Genomic DNA, 16,965 nt, shown 5'->3' with positions numbered 1-16,965 from the left:
TGTAGTTAGCCCTACATTTCTCTTTTACTGAAGTGCGGTGAATGAAATAGTCTATAAAAAATTCACATTTTGTTTCCTCAGGCTGTTAAAAATGAAGTGAACATTCCGGTGTTGAAGAACTTTGTAGAGAAGTTGTACCCGACAACCTATGAACAGTGCCAGAAGAAGAAGCACGCACTGGCTTTTTTCCCACTGGTGACCTGTCTTCTCTGTGTCAGTCAGAAACATTTCTTCCTCAGTAACTGGCACAATTTCCTCAACATGTGCTTGTCACACTTGAAGGTTAGTATTGTCACTGAAAACGCAGAAAAATACATTAATTGGTTTTGGTTTTTGCTGATGAGTGTACGGAGACATGAAAAGATGTCGGACTTGATTGATACGCTGCAGTCAGTTGACAGTTGATGTGGCTGTTGAAGGAAAAGTGGATAGGATAGTTTGGTTGGAAATGGAATGAGTGAAATCCCAACTATGGTTTGTATAATTGGTGAGGACACAGCTGTTATTTGCTTCCAAGAAGAAACAAACACAGATGCAATGCATGGTAATCAATTTTTTCCAGGAGCAATTGATGATTAAATTGCCAGGAGATTATTTTCTCAGACCCTTGGTATTGAAAACTGAGGGCAGTGTCACGCTGATTTCTTTGCAAGATGTGCAGGTGTAACTTTGAATTGTGTCTGTTGAAACGCTTAGGGGTGAACCATTTGATTTCGGGGGGGGGGGGGGATGGAGGAAATGGGTGGGGCAACAATTTTTTTTCCCATGACTGTGACAGCAAATTTTTTTTTTCTATTGTCAGTCCTGCATCAAATTATTTTTTCTGTATGCAGTGGCAAAGCAAATTTTTTTTTCTCGCTTGCCAATTTTTAATACAATATGCTATACATACACGTTATTGGTTCACAACCGGATGTTTTAATAACTTGTTGTGTTCATGGTTCTGCTATTAAAATTTTATGTACAACAAATAACTAGTAAAAAATCCATTTGGAGCTGACTGATCTTGTGAGTGCTGTATCCCTGATCCCTCTGAGTTGCTTTCCTTCAAGCCATCATAGTAGTACCAGGAGCCAGAACAAAATATCTTGCATGTGTAGTGTCACCCGTTCCAATATGCAGGTACCTGCATGTACCGAACCAAAAAGATATGGGATCTGCCTACTGTCATCCATGAAGCCACTGCCATAGTCTCCAGTAGAGTAATAGTAGCCTGGTTAAACCAGACGGCTGATCTGTTCCATCCACTGAACAGATCAGCCGTCTGGTTAAACCAGGCTGATAGTGACTAGTATAGAAGTGTAGTGATCATACAGTTGTGAAAGTCAGTACTATAGCTGTGTTTTATATAAAATCAGTACTGTCAACTTCTCTGGAAAGAAGTCATGTTTTACAAAAGTTGTGTTTGTATTTCATTATTTGTTATTGTATTTTCATTGCAAGGAAAGACATATATTTGAGAATAATATATTGCTTTTAAAAGTAGTTCATTGAATCGTGTCGTTTGTTTTAAATTTTCAGTAGATACAGATCACAGCAAGTCCAATGGTTCCCTTTTAATACTGACTGTGTCAATGCTTTATTGCAACATATTTAAAAACACTGTCATCACAATGAAACTTTGAACATTGTGTAGTATTGAAGTTTATTTATATGCCAGATTTTTTACATCAGGATTCACTCTAAAATATTGAAAATATTAGTGCCGCCGTAGGCGGCCGCCCTCCAGCGTTTTTTTTTAAATCAGTCCCAAACTTTGGTGATTTAGCACATGGCGACAAATTTTTTTTACTCTCCTGTCTGTTGGAACAATTTTTTTTTCTCAAGCCATTGTTGGATCAAATTTTTTTTTTCTGTCCTTCACCTGCGACAAATTTTTTTTTCCCCAGATCCTCCATTCCCCCCCCCCCCCCGAAATCAAATGGTTCTCCCTTATCATGATATTCTACAATTTCCGGACTACGTTTATATATTAGATTGGTAAATTCTACAATTCAGTTCGTACCTCTCATGGAAACAACACAACAATCCAAAATTTTGTCAGTTACAGTTTGTATCTGGTTCAGACATTTTGGAAAATGACCTTCGAAAAAAGCCTTTCAAATTAAGTTTACAAGCATGTTTATCTTCATTTTGCTCAGTCTTATAAAAAAAGAAAAGAAAAGAAAAACAGGAGATGCTGGGTAGCCTAACAATATATGGATCACATAGAAAGTCTGTAGAAGGCTATGATAGGTTAAACATCCCTTTTATTAATGCAAAATAATTGGACATATACACAACTGTGCCTGCTTCTCAGGAAAACATAAGTGAAATACTGTGACATTGGTTACACTATAGCGATTGTGATTGGGTGGAAAGGTAGTGTGGTCTTAGCAGAATGAGGAAAGTATACTTTGCAATCCTTTGAGAAGTCACCCTTGACATATATATCTCATGCCTTGTACATAGTGATGAGCCAATTCCCCATTGCCTGTGACAGGCCAGTTCAACGCTTCATTGCACATTTCAGCAGCATGCAATTCTGACAAGCCTGATCTCAATCTCTGATCTTGTCTACAGCACCGAGATGCCAAGATGTCCAGAGTGGCGCTGGAGTCCCTGTACAGACTTCTGTGGGTTTACATGATCCGCATCAAGTGCGAAAGCAACACCACCACCCAGAGCAGACTCCAGAACATAGTCAACAGCTTGTTCCCCAAGGGGTCCAGGAACGTGGTCCCCAGGGACACGCCTTTGAACATTTTTGTGAAAATCATTCAATTCATTGCCCAGGAGAAGCTAGACTTTGCCCTGAAGGATGTCGTCTTTGAGTTGTTGGGTATCAACACCAAGACAAAGATCCTGTGTCCTGAGGTATGTCTGTCTCCTTCATTTCAGCCAAAGATGCGCTTAGCTAGAACTACTGTGTGAAAGGATGTTTTCCATGTAGCTTTTGATCAAGAGTATGCATATATCAACTGAACTCTTTATTCATCTTTTCTGATGGATATCCAGTGAGGTAAGATTTAGCAACCAAATTTGTTTTTGTTCAATTCCACAGAGGATGAACATAGCATTGAGAGCCTTCTTAGTCATTGCGGACAGCCTGCAGCAGAAAGACGGAGAGCCACCGATGCCCTCCACCACAAGTGTGCTGCCATCCGGCAACACCCTCCGCGTGAAGAAAACTTTCCTGAACAAGCAGCTCACGGAAGAGGCAGCCAAGTCCATTGGGATTGCACAGTACTATTTGAACGTGAGAAGGGCACTGGATAACATTCTGAGATCTGTTGACATGCAGGTTGGACGGGCTATGATGATGACAAACTCTCAGTGTATGAATAAAGAACCAGAGGATCTCATGACGTAAGTGAAGGACTTATACAAAACTCAGGAGTTCCACAGAGAAACAAAGCCCACTTTGTTCCAAGCTGTAATTAATTGTATTTCATTAAGTCAAACATTTTGCGTGGTAGGGGAGGGGGGGAAGAAAAATTTGGCACTTATGTCACCTCGTTTGCTGGAAAGCAAAATGTGCGCCAAAATTGTATAGCAAGGCAAAGATTTGTCGTTGCACTTTAATACCAGATGTAAGTTTCTGCAAGAAACTGCAAATATTAACCCTTTCACCCCCAGTTCCCTGTATACAGGTCCAACTTTACCATAGAAAACAATGGATTTGGGACAAACCATGGTGGTGAAAGGGTTAAAGCACAGTCCCTCCACATGAGGGACAGTGATTAAAGGCAGAAAGTGTGGAATAACCTGTAATTTTTTATCGTCATTGTTTTTTTTTATCCATTTCTAGTTGTTTTCTATACTAAAAAACTAATTTCACTTTGAGGATACTGAAAGAAATATCTCATCATCTCAGCTCTGAATGTAGCAAGATGGGCAATGAAATGTTACATTTGAACATGAAAAATGCGAAGTTGAGTCGTTGTGCACCAGTAATTTTCTCATATGTGTGTATTTTATCACTCTGTATTCTAGGAATGAAAGGAAACCAAAGATAGATCTGTTCCGTACCTGTGTTGCTGCCATACCAAGAATTGTACCTGAGGGAATGAGTAGGCAGGACCTACTGGATTTACTCTGTAGACTTACTGTACATATGGATGAAGAGCTCAGAGGGTAAGCTAGCACTTGTCTCCAGACTCTATGCATGATATGAATGTGTGCATTTGTATGTGCCCATGGAAGATACTGTAGATGCGACGTGATTGTACTGCCCATGTTGTAAACATCATTAGGGGTACCAGCTCAATTGCCGTTTTAATCCGAGTACATTGAACATTTCACATAGGTAATCATGAGTAATTGTTTCACCTGAGAATGAGCAGAAAGGTACGGTCACTTGTTCCTGGGAATTTAACTCAATCTTCCAATTCGTGACTAGTGCTTTGGTTTGAAAGCTAATGTCACCAGGCACAGTGACTGTACAGAGTCTGAGGGCAAGCAAGTATCTGTTAGTCCCTTTCTTGGTAGGCAAATTAAGGATGTATCCTGCACCTGGTGTTTCATTTCAAATTGTGTCAGCTGCTAGCCAGTTGGTGGTCCTGTAACCTGTTATTCTGTGTGACAAGTGTATTAATATAGCCTCCGAATTGAAAATATCAGGGTTAAACCATTGTGATTAGGTCAGGATAGTTAATTACACTGTACTCTCTGTCTAGCCATCAAGTTAACTTGTCAGAAATTTTGCACCTGTGAATTTCCAGGTTTGGCAATTGTTTTGTCAAGATTTTGGACAGGAATGTTACTCATCAGCATTGCATGATACATTTAAGAGAATTTTCAGAACAAACTTAGATAATGAAAAATTCAATACGTAGTCTAGGGATGTGTACACGTAGGTCAGCAAGCACCTCATTATAAGAATTTCTGGATAAGTCGGTGATTTTTTTACTATTTTTCCTCTGTTGGTAACTGTGCATTGTTTTTTCAATATCCCCAGATTGGCATTTACTTCCCTGCAAAATGTTATGTTGGATTTGGCAGACTGGAGAGAGGACGTCCTGCAGTGTTTTGTGCATTTCATTCTGAAGGAAGTTCAGGACACTTTTGCAGTGCTTTTGGACAGCGCCCTCAGAATGTTAGTGCAGCTGTTGACACAGTGGAGGAGCGCTGTGCAGAGCAAAGATGAAAAGGTCGGTGAACTCTTGAGTATTTTGTGTAACTGGCAGTGTTGTGTAACCACAACAGACTTGTTGTAACCTCACCAATTTAATTTTGTCCTCAGTATATATTTTGAATTTCACTTATCTGTGTTTTCTTAAACTGTTCAGAATCAAACAAAATATTGCCAGTATCCCAGTGTGACAATTTTTACCGTCAACTCAGTAAACTATCTCAGCAAAAAATTAAATATGTGATTTCAATGTTCTATAACACTTTGTGACTCACTGGCTGTGATTGTGTATTGTTGTGTTGTAAGTTTATGGGGTCAATCAGTTAGTTGAAATTACGTTTATTGAAGAAGAGAATTATGGAAAGGTAGTTGTGTCTGTTGTTAAATATCTGGAACACATGTATTACACCAGTTTATGGTTTTGTCAATGAAATATTTAGTTACACTGATGGTTGTGCCATTTTCACCAGTTGATGTTCAAATGGCACTCCAAAATTCTTGTTGTTGTACAGATTGTTGAAATGTCATCTGTGCAAATTTTCAAATAAGTTCTGCCCCACATATCGTTACAGGAGCTGTCCAGGATGAGCTATGACAGAAGCCCACACGCAAACATCATCAATTTTGTAGAAGGATTTGCCCTTGTGATGCTGTGCAGCGTCAGACCAGTCACCAGAAAACTAGGTGTACTTATTCTCAAGGAGTGCAGGGCTTTGTTCAGTGCCCTTGGATATTCAAAGGTAAGTCACCTCATGCCAGTTACGCAAGAGCTGTATCATACCTGTCGAAACAAATCTCTCCAAAGACAAAGGAAAAAAATGGCTGCATGTACACATGCGACTGGTTTCTTGTCCAAAGGGACGTCCACATAATAGAAACACAGTGCATTGAACCTTTGTATTGTTTTGAAAGTATTGTAACAGTCTTCAATCTGAAGGCCAGATGTGATGAGTAACTAGAAAACAAAAGGAATGAAAGACTTTTGCTGTGACAGTGTGGGGGCAGTCATCAGTATTGCAGACTTGCCACGTCCTATGCATGAAGAAAGGCTTTAGTTCTAAGGATTCACCATTCATGTGACATTGTGTGGTTTTCAGATGTCTAGATCACTGTGCACTTTTGAGAATTGTTGGTTATTATTATAGTGGCATTGTCTCAAAGAATTGTTCGACACTTAAAAAAGAAAACGAGCAAAATATTTCAATTATTATTTTTGACAGGTTGATGATGACGCAGTGATTGATGTTATTGACAGAGCATGTCCAACTGTTGTGGAAAATTTACTTCACTATTTACCACCTTCTGAAAAGGTAAGACGAATTGTTAAAGTAGTCTTTTGTCTGTAACCGTCATTTGCATACTTTAATAAATTCTGTCGGGATTTTGCTGTTCACTTGTGAGTTTCCAAAATTTGTGATATTTCTCCATAAATACTTGTGTAAGATATTCTTCAGAAGATTCAAGATTCAATGTTATATTCCTCAGTTTTTGTTACCGGGTAATGAAGTGATAGTCAGTCTCAATGAGAGAGGCTTATTCATTGGAGAAAACTTATTGAGGAAAGGTGTGCTGTATCTTATTTCATAAACGTCATTCCTGTTATAATCTTCACTGTTCATGTTCATTGATGAACTCGAGATCACTCACTTCTGTAAGATGCGATCGAAGTAATTTGTGCAATTTTTTTTTTGCTATACAGTTGCTGTCAAACTGAAACTGACACCGTGCTCTCTTTCTACATTCGCTCACAGACTCTGCTTTTCCACTTTCAATAAGTTATTGACATATAATTGATCACTGATATCAATCTTCGCTTTTTTTGTGCGTTCACTTTCAGACGATATTTGTTTCCACCCCAGTCATTGACTTACAATGGGTCATAGAGCGTTCGCTGACCGTCTGGTCGGGCAGTGATTACGGCAACACGCTGAATGACAGCTATGGGAAATCGGTGAACACCATGAGTGGAGCTGTGAATTTTGAAGCCTGGCTGTGGTGTCTGGCGGGCTTTCTCAGCAATGACCATCTACCACACTATAGTCCCTCTGCAGTCAGCCATGCCTGGCCAGCAGTGTTCACCAGGCTCTCTCAGTTACAGGGACACATTGATCCAAAGTAAGTGATCTGTAAGGCTTGAAACGAAGGGATGTGCTCCTCAGTTTATGTGTGTGTCTGTGTGTATGTGATAATGCCCATGTGTATGTGGTAATTTAGACTCCTGGTAAATACATGCTGTATTTATTTTGATTTATGTGAGTCACTTCATCAAAAAAGAAAGTATTTGATGATATGACAGGTTCTTACGTAAATATAATCATGTTTGACTCCTGGTTTCGTCAATCTGTTTACAACCGTTATAACCCCAGGGAAATTTGTCAACTTTATGAAATATGAAGAAAAAGTTGTAATGTTCATGACACTTTTTGATTTTCAGCAATCAGGCAGAGAGCACTACAAGGCCATCACTACGGGGGACAAAGAAAGTGCCGAACACTGATGATGCCAACATAGCCCTTTGGAAGAACTATCTAGTGTTTGCATGCAGCTGTGCTCCATCTAGTTCAGGCATTCCCATCAGACCAGTCTCACCAGACATTCTCACGTAAGTTGAACACGACACAACCGCTCGTTGACTCACTGTGGCTGGAAACTGAAATCTGTCAGTACGTTTTTGTCCTTCCTCTGCCTGTAAAGTTTGGCTGTCTAGTTCTTTCAGTTGTACCAGGTTTGAGAATTCATGCCGAAAAATTTAGACAGTAATAAGTAGATGTTAAAGTAACTCGATGCTGTGTCAATAATTGTCAGCATTGATTATGTGCAGCTTTTCCGATATACAAAGATTACATCGCTGCTTATGTGTGTGAAACATGAAAGTTGAAATAAAATACAAAACCAGTGAAATGTTCTCTGTAAGGTAATTCAAAATGACAAGAATAACTAGTTATACAAATCTGTGTTGAATAAAAATAGGCAGGAAACCGTCTGTGTGTGTCAGTTTCAATCTCTCTGTCTCGTGAAAGGAAGACATTTGACAAAATCCTGTTGTCAGCAGGATTTGAACAGATCAGTATCCAAACTTACCAGGGTAGACTGTAATTTGTGAACTCTCTCACCACGGCCTATCTCTTTTTCATCTCAATTCGATCAGTGCTTCAACAGAGAGCATGCCCTCGGAGAAGGCAGAATCCAAGGTTTCCATCAACGCTACCACGGACAAAGCAGGCAGTTTGTTCAAATTGATGGTCCCGCTGCTGAGATGCGACAACGCCGAGGTCAGAGACGCTGTTGTTGAAGGACTAGGATGGACAGGACCTCACGCATTCAAGTCAGTATCCGCTCCCTGCGTTTGTTATATATTGAATAGAAAATGTAAACACTGTGTTTTCATTTTCACTCGGTGTTCATTAGTATTACTGTCAAAAGTTAAAGCATTGTGCTTTTCTTTAGTACTCTTTATGAAAATTTGTCCTCAACAGTATTTTAGTTTGTTTATCTGGTACATTTACACTGCTTTTTCAACTACTGCAAACCATAATCCTACGTGCCATGAATACTAAAGTTTCCAAAGGTTTATATATCATCTGCTATATCTGTTGAGAATACATCTGATGAAATCATGTCACAAAAATGATGCATATCAACATTGAATTCAAAAATTTCATATGATTTACATTTTTATTCATGGCACACAAGCTTTCGTATTTAATAACTGTATTATACCGTCGCTAAGATTTACAACTTTCTTGCAATTGACCTTTTAATAATTTGATTTAACGTGAAACTGATATTTCCTTGTTGAAAAAATAATATAAATAAAATATACTGGAACTTACATTGAGTAAAATGTTGTGTAAGATGCCAAAGTTTGCGTAGATCTGCCATTGAAAATTGCAGCTTCCTTTCAAAGTTATGATTTGTCTTTCTTTCCCCAAACTCTTTAGGTAATTTATCTCCCTTCATATGAGTATCAAAGCAAGTGTTCCTGCATAACTTCACAACTGCAATTTTATTTTTCAACGTTGTAGGGACTTGGTGGATGAAATGACCCCATTCATCAAGGAAGCAATCGAAAGGAAACAGGAAAACCTGAGACGGAAGAAGAAACGGGAAGCCTTGAGAGTGCAGCTAGTTCATGTCTTTGACCTGTTGGCTGAGCATGGTGTTTTCAGAGAAAGGTGGAGTACAAATTTTTGTTTTTACACGGCCTCTTTATTATATATAGTAAGGGGGCTCTCATCTATCAAATGAGATTTTCGCTTTTCTCTCATTGTGCTTATAAAAATAGGTAATGTCAGTTCCCATCATCGAATGACTGGCATTTAAACTTTCATACGCAAGAAAAGCTCATTTCTTGCTGGTGATCATGGCAGGCAAAAAAAGTGTACCAATAACTAGCAATCAAGTTTCACCCTATTTTATGTATTGAGGTGGATAAAGCCAAGAAAAAAAATGTCAAGTATTTCAGATTTTGAATTTGGCAAAACGTGTTGTGTCCAACAATTTGAAGTTGGGTGACAATGGCCATGCAGGGCTTTCATGCATTCAGTAAATTTTTGAGATTAAGCTGTGGTCTGACATGCACAGCATTTTGCAATCTTGCAGCAGGGAGAGAAGTGTGCTTGTCTACAAGAACAGTGTTCCATCCATTTTGTCAATAGCAATAAAGGGTAATTCTGCTTTTGTAAGTACTTCAGGAAACAGGCAGGTCAATTTGACAAAGGTCAGCCACTTTTTATGAAAGTGGTACATTTCAAAGAAATCTGTCGTTTTCATGTAAACTTACATCCTGACACAATCTATATCTTATGTGTGAGAAACATGTAATTATTGTTGTTCAGAACCAATAGATAATAGCAGGTTGCTTAAGGCTGTCGACTTTTAGTTCCCGTCAAAAATAATGCAACAATACATTTTTAAGGGAATTGAAAATATTTCTTTTTGCTTTTACTAGTAGGTGTCTATAGTCCACCAGAGTTTTTACAATATTTGCCTCACAATTTATGCGCATAGTATTGCTTTTGATGGTTTTGTTCAATGATTGAAAACCCAAACATGGTCATCGGTGGAAGTTGTACCTATTTTTCTATCAATAATGACTTATCTTTTTGGCTCTCTGGTGTGTGTTCACTATTATAGAGTGATACAGTATGTTGCACAGGCTAAAAAACAGAAAAGCTTATTTATGTTCTGTCCCAGTGGTTGCAGGCTGCGCATTTCTTGATAACAATGCAGGTTGTGTATTGGTCCATTTCACTGAAAAAGAATCATGTACACCAGATCCCAAGTTAAACCTTGCGCCTCCAACGTCAACCTGTCTGATTTACTGTGGTTTGCTTTGAAGCATAAGCATTATCCGAAGTAGACATATTGTCTAAATTGAAGTGTTGCCAACACTGTCAGGTGTAATTATCAGCTGAGCAGTAATTCAAGTCGATCAAAGTGAAATCAACTTTGCAAAAGTTGAAACATTGTCTTGCAGGAGGTCAGATGTAGCCAAAACAACTGCACCTGAAAGAAAGTGATACGACTTTGACAGTGCTTGGACATTTGTGATGGTGTTGTTTATGTCTGACAGCCTGCTAGACAATGTTTCAACTTTTGCAGAGTTGAGTTTTTATTATCGACTCATGTTACCGCTTAGCTGTTAATTGCACCAAACAGTGTTGGCAACACCTCGATTTAGACAATATGTCTAGTTCGTCTAATGCCAATGCTTCAAAGCAAACCACTGTAAAACAATGGGGATGTACTAATGTGGCCTGTGATGAGTGTCTGCATGGGATTTTAACCCTTTCACCCCCATTTCTGTCTCTAGAGGTCCAATTTTGCCATAGAAAACAGTTTGATAGGTTCAAACCATGGTGGTGAAAGGGTTATTCTAATTGCATGCCAACGTCTAGCAACATCAGTCAAGGTTAGAAACCAGTAAATTGCTGAATGTGATTGTCACGATAATATCAATGCTATGTGTAATCTGATATCTGCAAACTGTACGGACAATCAGATTGCTTGAGCTAGAAATTATTCTGTGAGAGGCCAATTATTATCTTTTGTCTGAGGGAAAGAACTGTCCTAAATATATGGATAGCTCTTTCCCAATGCGAAGTGATGATTTGAAGGTGCAGATCTTGAACTGTGATTTATTGTTTCACAGCTATTGCGGTATCATAGACAAGGAGACAGGCAGCCTGACGGGGATTTTTGTGGATTTCATTGAGGGCACCAGGCTAGTGTTGGACAGTGAAGGCGATAAGGAAACGCCAACTCTCAATGATATCAGGCTGCACTTCAGTGGATTCATCAGAAAACTTATAAGAAGTGTGCCAGGTAGGAGTATCCGAATGCTTACTCGATGTGAGAGCATGTTTTTGCCAGAGCTTTGTCACAGCTTAAAATGTGGCTTTGTGTCCCACATAGCAGTTGTTACATTTAAAGGTTGTCTTGATGTCACCTGTGTGAATATGAATATGTCTTCCCATGGGAGGATATATCCTTTCTGGAAAAATATTTTCCTTGAAGTTGGCGGTTAAAGGTTTCATCATAAGCCGACACACATTTATTCAGCAGTGATTTTTATATTTGTGACCTGATTTACTGTTGGTATTTTGTCATTATTCCTAATTTGATGTGTAGGCATGGTGAACATGATTATGCTTTATTTATTTCTTGTTGAATTTTGAATGCCATCAAAGTGACTGTGCTATATGCATAGTCACTTTTTATTGCTTGCACCATCAAAATAATATTGCAAGGCTACAATTAAATTGTATCCATGACACAGTGCTCGTTGCTTGCTATATTTCAGCTCTTCTCTTCCTCTGTTTTTCCCCACACAGTTGAGAATCGCAGTAATTTGCTGAAGCAAGACGTCAGGTACAGTCTGTTTTTCCTGTGTGCTAACTGGTGTCGTAGATTTGGTGTTCTGTACAACTCTCTGGACAAAAGCATCAGTTATCAAGAGCAGAGTAACCAGCTGGAATGGTCAGCCTTGCAGGTATGATTATCATGAAAAAATTGTCCTTTATCAGTAAATATCTATGTTGTGTGATTCATAATTTATTCGTGTTCCATAGTGGTCGTTAAGGATCTGTATCAACTGGTACTCCTCATTCTTGTGTGACGGTACAGTTCAATTTGTCAAACCCCAAATTCAGATGGACCACGGTACAAACAAAACCAGGTGTGTGAACTCACATAGAAATACAAGTTTTCCCCTGTGTGTTTGTACACATGAGTTTGTTAGTACCACCACCATGAGATCTCTCGTGTGTATTAAATTTGTGGAACATGGTACGTCCTTTTTATTCCAGAGTAGAACCATTATTAGGGTGTACTTTCATAAAAGGAAGCCACTTTGAACAAACTGAACTTGGTGAAAAAAGGATTAACTTTGTATCATTGTATCAGATACTTTCACAATGGCTTTGCAGTTAGGGACTGCTGTTTCAGTACTCAACCAGTATAACTGTCTTGAAGGCATTAAGATTTTTATTTGAGCATGCTATGAACTGTATTTGATCTCTTTGGTATATGAACAACAGTAAAAAATCCCCAGATTTGAAAATGTTTGAAATAATATGGATTTCTACTCCGTGTAGGCAATGGCTGCACTACTGGTGTGTGGACCTGTCTTTGATAACAATGCCATCTGTCAAGAGGGTTATCTTTACAACTGGCTAGATGGTCTGCTGAATTGTTCAGACCCAAAGGTATGTGTAGTCCTCAAGTGTTACGAGTATGCAACTTCAAAATTAACTTCAGAATTTTCTGTTGTATTCCTTGAAGTGCTTCCACAGTTCACGTTAACTGTGTTTCAATTTGCAGTCCAGAACGGGTTTGAGTTTTGGTAAAATACCTTGGTCACTTCAAATACGAAAGGAAATCACTTTCTTTACACGTAAAAAGACTGAAAAAAGCATGAATTGGTGCAAAAGAGTATATTTTGATGATTATATGATCTGTTTGAGACAGGCATATCAAGTTCTCGACCAATTTGTCTTTTACTTGAGAAATATAGAATATGGATACAGAGTAATCATTTGTATTCAATCATGTAATTTGGGAGATACAGCTACAAAGGCTAAACACTAGTTATTTTACATAATTTGAATGAATTGTGTCTGTTTCGTAAGTAACCTGTTCTTTAGTCTTCTTCTCTTTGTCCACTTAACATGTGACACTATTTTATACCATGGAGTAATTCCACCTGACACTAAATTGTTCACCAGTGTATCGGTGACTTTCAACGAATTTTGTTTTCTTGTAGGTTTACCAACTAGGAAAAGAATCTGCAGTCCTGCTTCTACAGAACAACCCTGAATTCCCCACAGCGCTGTGCTGGGCAGTGGACAGGTGTTACACTGGTACCAGCAAACAGATATCTGATGGTTGCTTTCAAGCATTTGCTACAGTACTCAATAAAAAGTGAGTGAAATTCAACGTAACCCTTCCCTTTTGACACTTCTGATGGGAAAAAACAATGTCTATTAGACATATTGTATTTTTAGACAAATACCTCAAGTGCAAAAGATTTTCATCTATCCATAAAGGACACTCTTCCGATAAGGTGACTTGGGCTTTTCCCAATGATAGTCTTAATCAATGTTGTGTCACTGTGTGTCTAATGGTACCGAAATGAAGGAGGCGATGTTTCCAACAGCTCATTCATGTGTTGTATTTACATGTGTGAATGCACATGCAGAACATTTGATTCAAATCTGTGTATCATCTTTTCACCAGATTTTTTCCTCTGTGAAGGTCTAGGAATGCCATGACAAACCATCGGGTTAAACCAAAATTTCACAGTAAAGGGTTAAGTGTAATACAGAATTACATGAGGTTCATTTTGCTTTCATTACAAAACGTTAATGGTGATGTTGGAAAGGGTGTGATTTGAAATGGCAGAAAGTAGACATACCCAATGACATACTTACAATGTAATACTGGTTGTCCCAAAGTTGTTTTCTTTTTTTTATATGTCAAGCAATTCTGTGAAGCCTTGCAAAACATTTCTCATGGTTATGCATTTTTACATATTAATAAGAGAACTGTGGCATTATTCAAAATTGGCACCGTGGTTGGATGATATTGTAAGCATGTTGTACATCTGTTTTTGTGATTTCCAGGGAATACCCATGTGAGTTGATCCCCATGCTGTGTGTGACGCTGGTCAAGACAGCTGACCCCTGTAAGGAAATCAGAGACACTGCCCTCAGGCTGATGCAGGTGTTGGACCAGAGATTCTTTGGACACGAAGATGGCGTAGCATCTCCACTCAGTCAGTCCAGTCGTAATGCTCTGACTATGTCATCAACTTACGGCAAAACACACACTGTGTTATCAGAGGAGCTGGCCAAACTGCACCCAGAGTTGACCATTGCGGTGTTTTCAGGTACGGCATGGACATAAAAATAGCATTTATTCATAGAGTTGCCTGTGTGACTTTAAATACGTTCAGCTGATAAGATGAAAATGAATGAAGAAGTCATTTTTGAAGCTCTCACACCACTTGTTTGATAAATATAGTTAATGCAAACTTCTTATACAGGCACAATAAATAAAAATGCATTTCAGTTTTTGCAAGTCTTTTGTTTTGTTCAATGGATAAATAACTTACCTGTTCTTTCTCACATTAAGTGCTTTACATATCTCACATTCACTCCATCCATTCTTGAGTTCATATACTGGATGGTAAAACAACGCAACTTGGAGCATTCATCGGTGACTAAAATGGACCAAAATGTACAAATCACTTTCCAGTTGAAGACACAAGATCAGAAATTAGCTTATTGTGTTCGGCCTAATTATAGGTTTTTGACATCACAGAAATTACTGAAAGCAATGAAAAATAGGATGTAGCCTTGCCTTTAATAACTTCCTTTAAGCCAAGCAGAAAACACTGATCGTTCACATCTCCTCTCTTCCATCAGAAATGACAGAAAGATTTGAAACGGCACCACAGCATGTCAGACAACAGATCCTAGAATGCCTACTGCCCTGGCTGTCCAACATTGAACTTGTGGACAACAATGGACCAAACAGCGTGTCCACCAAGGATGTCACCACCACAGAAGAGAAAGACCTATGCAATTTAGAGTCTGAAAAGTGTCCCCTGAGAGGAGAAGGATGGGGTTCACAGGAAGCTACCAATATTGTACTTAATAATTTGTTCTATGTTACAGCAGAGGTGAGTAGCCTAGTACGTTGCAAAGAAAATAACTCTCATTATGTGGCTCTCGTGTTTTGCTATATGTCCTTAACCTTGAGATAAAATACATCACAATGATGGGCATACACATTCTGTATTAACCCAGAATCCAGTGACATGCATCGCGAATGTGAAATTTTAAGTCTTTGATCATAATTCGTTCAAAGAAACTTCAGCTTGCAGAAGCATTTTCTTTCATAATCAAGAATAAAAATAAAGAATCCCTGTGTAAAGTTTAGGATGAGAGAATTGAATTACGGGCAAAATTTACCGATATTTGAAATTTGAGATGGTCATCATACCTATGTTAACTAAATCGAAATTTAAGTTTTGATTTTCACGAAAATAAGATGGTGGAACCTTCGTTTACTGTGAAGTAAATAAAATGAATGAGTCTAAAGTAGATTTGAAAAAAAGGGAAAAAAATACGTAAAGCTGCATGTTCCAGTTTGGTTAACATTTTCAGGCTGATATTCCTTGGCTTCATTGTTTGTACAATCTATCTATAAAAAATGATGTGCAAGTACCTGTGATTGTAGCTATTAGATGACGTTGGTTTGATTGTGAAGTTTTATGTACACCACATGAATAACACCCCTTACACCCCTTCTCTTCATCTTCTTTCAGTATGGTGATGAACACCCCATGGAATTGGAGAAACTGTGGGCATCATTGTGTGTCTGCTGGTCATCAAATCTCAAAGTTATCCTGAACTATCTCATGATGATGGCTGGAATACCCTCTAATCCAGATGTACTGCCATATGTAAGTAGTGTAAATAGTCCACCCTTACAACTGGCTACCATGTCATTTGTGATTGGTGCTTTTAAGTCATGTGACTATCAGATGACCTGGTGTCCTCAAAAATGTTTTGGAAGTGAAAAGTGTGGGTGATAATAGTCATTGACAAAAAAGTTCCTGATTTCATGCAAATTTTTGTTACAAGGTAGCTTCACCTTCGTGTCTGCAAAAAGATAATTTAAATATAAGATTTGTTTTCTTGAAGTGTTCTAGTGAAATATTGTTTTTGTGTTCTCATATCAAACCAGGTGAAACGAATCATCACATACATTGGTAAAGCCAAACCAAATCACTACTGGAGGAAATGCTGCATGAACTCATGTCAGCAGAGATCGTCAACTCTACGGTCGAGAAGCTGGAAGAGCCTCCGTTCTTCAAATTGTATGTCCCCAAGAAGGATGAAGAGGAAGACCCGATATCACCGACGGAGACCAGCAGTGTCAGCTCTGTGCTGGAGAAATATGAACGGGAAAGCAAAGGGGAGATGGGTAGTGTGGCAGAGAGTTCTGAGATTCATTCTACCTTCAGTGCATCAGTGCAGGAAAGGTTTGTGTGCTTTGCAAGTTTCCACTGTATTATGTATCTAGTGGGGGAACAAGTGGTGAGCACTCATTCTTTCAGAGAAAACCGGGAATTTGAAGCTATTTTCAATCGCTTTGCAATGTTTGCAATGTTCAAAGGAAGCAGAGCCTGAGGGGTGGATATTTGAGGATTAGGGGTCCATATGGTCCTTAAAAGTCCTTGAATTTTAAAGCCTTCCTGAAATGTGCTTGAAAAGTCCCTATAAATGGAATTGAGTCCTGGCAAGCCCTGGAAAATTGATAAGCCACCCATGGTTTTCAAA

General features: G+C 38.7%; 1 protein-coding gene across 1 annotated transcript in view; it reads left to right on the top strand.

Moving 5' to 3' along the window:
• LOC139131328 (protein furry homolog-like) overlaps nt 1-16,965 on the top strand; it is a 105,538-nt gene that overhangs the window by 52,978 nt on the left and 35,595 nt on the right. The window contains 20 exon segments of the mRNA XM_070697337.1: nt 82-282; nt 2,563-2,856; nt 3,044-3,348; nt 3,976-4,116; nt 4,940-5,132; nt 5,686-5,853; nt 6,334-6,423; nt 6,951-7,228; nt 7,548-7,715; nt 8,262-8,438; nt 9,139-9,288; nt 11,268-11,440; nt 11,950-12,107; nt 12,712-12,822; nt 13,380-13,537; nt 14,239-14,504; nt 15,043-15,299; nt 15,948-16,085; nt 16,370-16,409; nt 16,412-16,667. Coding sequence (XP_070553438.1) covers nt 82-282; nt 2,563-2,856; nt 3,044-3,348; nt 3,976-4,116; nt 4,940-5,132; nt 5,686-5,853; nt 6,334-6,423; nt 6,951-7,228; nt 7,548-7,715; nt 8,262-8,438; nt 9,139-9,288; nt 11,268-11,440; nt 11,950-12,107; nt 12,712-12,822; nt 13,380-13,537; nt 14,239-14,504; nt 15,043-15,299; nt 15,948-16,085; nt 16,370-16,409; nt 16,412-16,667 — 3,722 coding nt within the window.

This window comes from Ptychodera flava, chromosome 4, assembly GCF_041260155.1.
Source record: "Ptychodera flava strain L36383 chromosome 4, AS_Pfla_20210202, whole genome shotgun sequence".
In the NCBI taxonomy this organism is placed as follows: Eukaryota; Metazoa; Hemichordata; class Enteropneusta; family Ptychoderidae; genus Ptychodera; species Ptychodera flava.
This window is presented reverse-complemented; position numbering and strand designations above follow the sequence as displayed.